Raw genomic sequence first — 4171 nt, 5'->3', positions numbered from 1 at the left:
TGGGTCTGACACTTCAAATCTTCCATAATCCAGAATTCTTCAGATGTCATTTTTTTAAAAATCAAGAAAAAATTGATATTATATGGGGCATTAGAACATTTACAGTGGGAATTTAGCAGGAGACAGCAGCTTTTTGGCTACAGAATGGCTTCTGTGGTCACTATTTTCATCAGCTATTTTGGTGCTGTAACCAAAAGACCCAATAAGAACTATTTAGAGGAGAATATTTTTGGTGCATGCTTTTAGAGGTCAGTCTGTAGATAGCCAGCTCCATTGATCTGGGCCCAAGGTGAGGCAGAATATCATGGAGAAAGAGGAGGAGAGCATCTCAAGTGATGGCAATCAGGAAGTGGATAGAGCATTACTCACAAGGGACAAGATATAAAACACACAGATATACCCCCAGTGATGAACTCATCCAGTCACCACCTACCTGCCTACCATTATTACCCATATCAGTGGATTAAGCCATTGATTAGTTTACACTTTGTAACCTAATCATTTCACTTCTAAACATTCTTGTACTTTGTCACATACAAACTTTTTTGGGAGACCACATATCCAAACCAGTATAGTCCCTGAATATTCATAGTGGGAACACCTTACCTGCACTTCATTGATCAGATGTCCTGGTGCAGACTCTGAGGTGGAGAATGATACTCAGCCTGCCTTGAAATCAGAGAGTGGGGACAGTACTATGCTGAAAGAGACAGTGACCCCATGAGGGGACAGTTCATCATTCAGCATCCCAACAGATTGTTTTAGAGCTGGATGACCTGCAGAGTACCTAAAATGGGGAAGGGCTCAGAGATCATGGCCTCAAAGAGCCATTAAACTGAACCAATCTGAGAAAGATGTGAATCTGGAGAAGCTGTTTTCTGCAACCAACATCCATTTGCAGTGAGGGCATGTATGTACTGTGAGAAATCCAAGGTTCTGTGTATGGGTGGGTGAGCTCTGAGGAAATCAAGGCCAATCTCTTTCTGTACATTATACTGGTCTTCAGTGTTCAGCATGAAGGTTGTCATGAGGACCTGGGGTTTCAGGGACTGACAAGTGCTGAGCAACTCAAGGGGCTAGAAATCTGGAATATTGGAGCCTTGGAGAGGTCCAGGCACTATGATACAGAAATCCAGAGATCATGACACGGAGGGTTGTCTCCTCCTATCTATATTTCCATTCATTTTCGCTTTTTTTTTCTCACTGCCTGGTTCAGAAAACACCATGAAAATTTGTCTCAATGGCCCTAAAATTATCACTGACCTATCCTGTGTTGATCCTGGCTGTAGGACTGGGAAGAAAAGGCAGAATAGGGGCCTCATCTCTGGATGAACTGAGCTGGTTCTACTCAAGGCTCTGTTTGTAGTCTCCTGAATCTGGAAAGAAGTGTGACACTGATAGGGTAGAGGTTTGTGTCTCACTTCCCTATCTGCCTCTGTCACTGTGGAAAGTGCATTACCGCTATCATCGTATGATGATAAACAGTAATAGACAGCCTCATCTTCAGTCTGAGTTCTGCTGATGGTCAGGGTGGCTGTTGTCCCTGAGCTGGACCCAGAGAATCTCTCTGGGATCCCTGAGGGTCTCTCACTATCTTTGTATATTACCTGCACAGGACTCTGTCCTGGGTGCTGCTGCTGGAACCAGTATGCATATTTTTTAGGCAGTGCATCTCCAGAGCAGATGATTGTGGCTGTCTGTCCTGGGGCTACTGAGACTGAGGGTGGCTGAGTCAGCTCATAGGAGACCACAGAACCTGCAAAAGAAGAGAGAGAGAGAGATGAAGGACCCATACCCAGGGGATCCAATAAATCTATGTTTCACATGAGCTTAGAGTTTGGGGAAGGTCCAACTCATGACCCTGTGGTAACCCCATAGTTAAAGTCTGGGTCAGGGCACAAGAGATCACCTGTGTAGAGCAAGAGGAGTGGGAAGAGTAGAGGTGTGCAGTTCATGGTGGAGACACACCAAAACTCTTTGTCCTGATATGCACAGCACAGCTGGGTTCTCCAGGACCTCTCTTATTTCTTTCAATATTTTTATGTAAATGCATGTCTGGTGATCATGCAAATCATCCATCCTCTGTAACCACCAATTATGAGAAGTCACTAAAACCAGCTTTGGGTACAGAAGAAGAGACTGTAAAATTGGAGGTTGAGCATTCAACTTACTCCAAGCTACTTTGGGCAAAAAAAAAAAAAATCAGCCTTGATTCCATGAATTCTGATTAATGTCATTTTCAGGGAATTTAACCCTTGACCAGTGTTTCAATTCTTCTGGGCTGTTCTCCCCAGCTCTATTTTAGCATGGCTGTTAACCTTGCAGGAGCCTGGCCAAGGGCTGAGCTGGGCCCAACTGTGGTGGACAATGGACCCTCACCTTCTTCATTCTGCTCTCATGGTTTCCCAGATGCAATTTATTTTCATCTTTGGTATTTTGTTTAGTGTTTTTCTGGTTGTTGAGATGCTTTTATTTATGTCACACATTATACCTTGTTCATTTAATAACCACCTTCTTTTATTTGTTTCCTACATTTTCTGACCTCAAAAACACTTTTTAACATCCCTCATTACACAATATACTAGCAATAGTCAAATTTATGCTATTTTTTAATCATCCATGTTTTATGTAATATGTTTAAAATTGTCAGAATCCAAACTTGATGGAGAAAACAACTTTAGGCCCCATGTTCTCTGTGAAGTTCATCAGTGTCACAGTTTTGAACATGGCTGAGCTCTGGAGTGTGGGTTGTCAAGGATCCCTCAAGCAAGAGGATCCTGTCACTGAACCAAGGTTAATTCAAGGTTCATGTGATGTGAGGCAGATAAAAGGTCAGTGTCACTCTGAGAGTCCCCTTAAGGAGCCTATGCATACTCCATCCAGGGACAGGGACAAAATGCCCCCTTCCCTCATCAAAGACTACACCTGAGCATAGGAGACACAGCCTGAGGCAAGATATGCCTGGAAGTGGAGAAAAATCCAAGGGAAAGTGTATAGAAATGTTTCAAAGTGTCTAGAATGGAGCCTTCATCCCTGGGATGACTTCTGGACAGTGATAAATGGTGCCTTGAGGTTAGGAGGAGGTCTATGCATTCATGCTGAGAAAATGACACATATTGTAAACTCATCTTCTCGTGCTGTGCTCCATGCTAGAGCTCCTGGACCTCAGCTAGGTCCCTCCATTGAGTTTTACCCAGCAAGGACTGCCCATGCTGACAGATATGACAAGGCTCCTCCTAAGCATTTCCCAGCTGAGGTCCTCTTTGTGCCTGGACTCTTGACAGTGTCCTGTGGTGACCCTGTGTTAGCCTGACCCTAAGAATGTGCTCACTGCAGCCCAGAGCATAGTTTGGACTCTTCTGATTGAAAGTGGACTCCTGTTAGGTTGCAGAGCTGGCTTCACTCTTGGACTAAGAGCAGCCTGTTTGCTGTCTGCTTCTGACTACTGCTCTGCTGCCCCCTGCTGGTTGAGTATTCCCAGAGCAAGAGCCTTTGTCTCCTTGGTGAACTCAAAGCCTTTGTTACCAAAGAGCCTGTGTCCAGCCTCACTTCTGTGACTACTACTCATGCCACCCTGCCCTATAACTCTCAGAATGGGGAGTCATTTCAGTCCCAGGTCTTGTGACCAGGTGTTTTGTTTTTGTTAGATGATGGTCAAATCATCCTTGGCCTTTCTCCAAAAATACAACAGAGAAAATGTGTTAAAACATAAGGGGACACAGGCTTCTTATGTATTGAATAACCAAGTCTCATATTTTTATTTGATGTTATTAATGATAATGAAATACTTCTGAAAATGTGCTGTTAGTTTTCTACATGTAACTTATATATTTTTGTTGTTGTTGTTGTTGTTCTTTACTGTTCCACTACTGGTTTCCATTGTGATTGGTTAATTATTTCCCAGTACCCTTTTGAGGTACCATTTTGGTTACCTCTTCAATGTCCTTTTACCTATATTTTCAGAGTGGCACCTATATGTGTATGACACATACTGACTTACCTAAATAACAATATAGTTTGAATTGATACTTAAGTAGTTCCATCAGCATATGATCATCATCAAGGGCTCAGTCATGTGCAAAACTCTGACACTGATAAACTTCACTGAGAACATCAGCATATATTACCTTTCCACATACCCTTAGCTATTCATTCTCCTTGATTTGTGTGC

The 4171-nt window shown here is 43.0% G+C and overlaps 1 gene segment (V, D, J or C); it reads right to left on the bottom strand.

Annotated features, from left to right (window-relative positions):
- Positions 1-736: 736 nt before the first annotated feature.
- Positions 737-2029, bottom strand: LOC107158441. The segment is given in 3 exon segments: positions 737-787; positions 1422-1756; positions 1910-2029. Coding segments are annotated over 3 exon segments (432 nt in total).
- Positions 2030-4171: the final 2142 nt, after the last annotated feature.

This window comes from Marmota marmota, unplaced genomic scaffold (genome assembly GCF_001458135.2).
Source record: "Marmota marmota marmota unplaced genomic scaffold, marMar, whole genome shotgun sequence".
In the NCBI taxonomy this organism is placed as follows: domain Eukaryota; kingdom Metazoa; phylum Chordata; class Mammalia; order Rodentia; family Sciuridae; genus Marmota; species Marmota marmota.
Note: the sequence above shows the minus strand (reverse complement) of the source record. Positions and strands in the feature narration are given on the sequence as shown.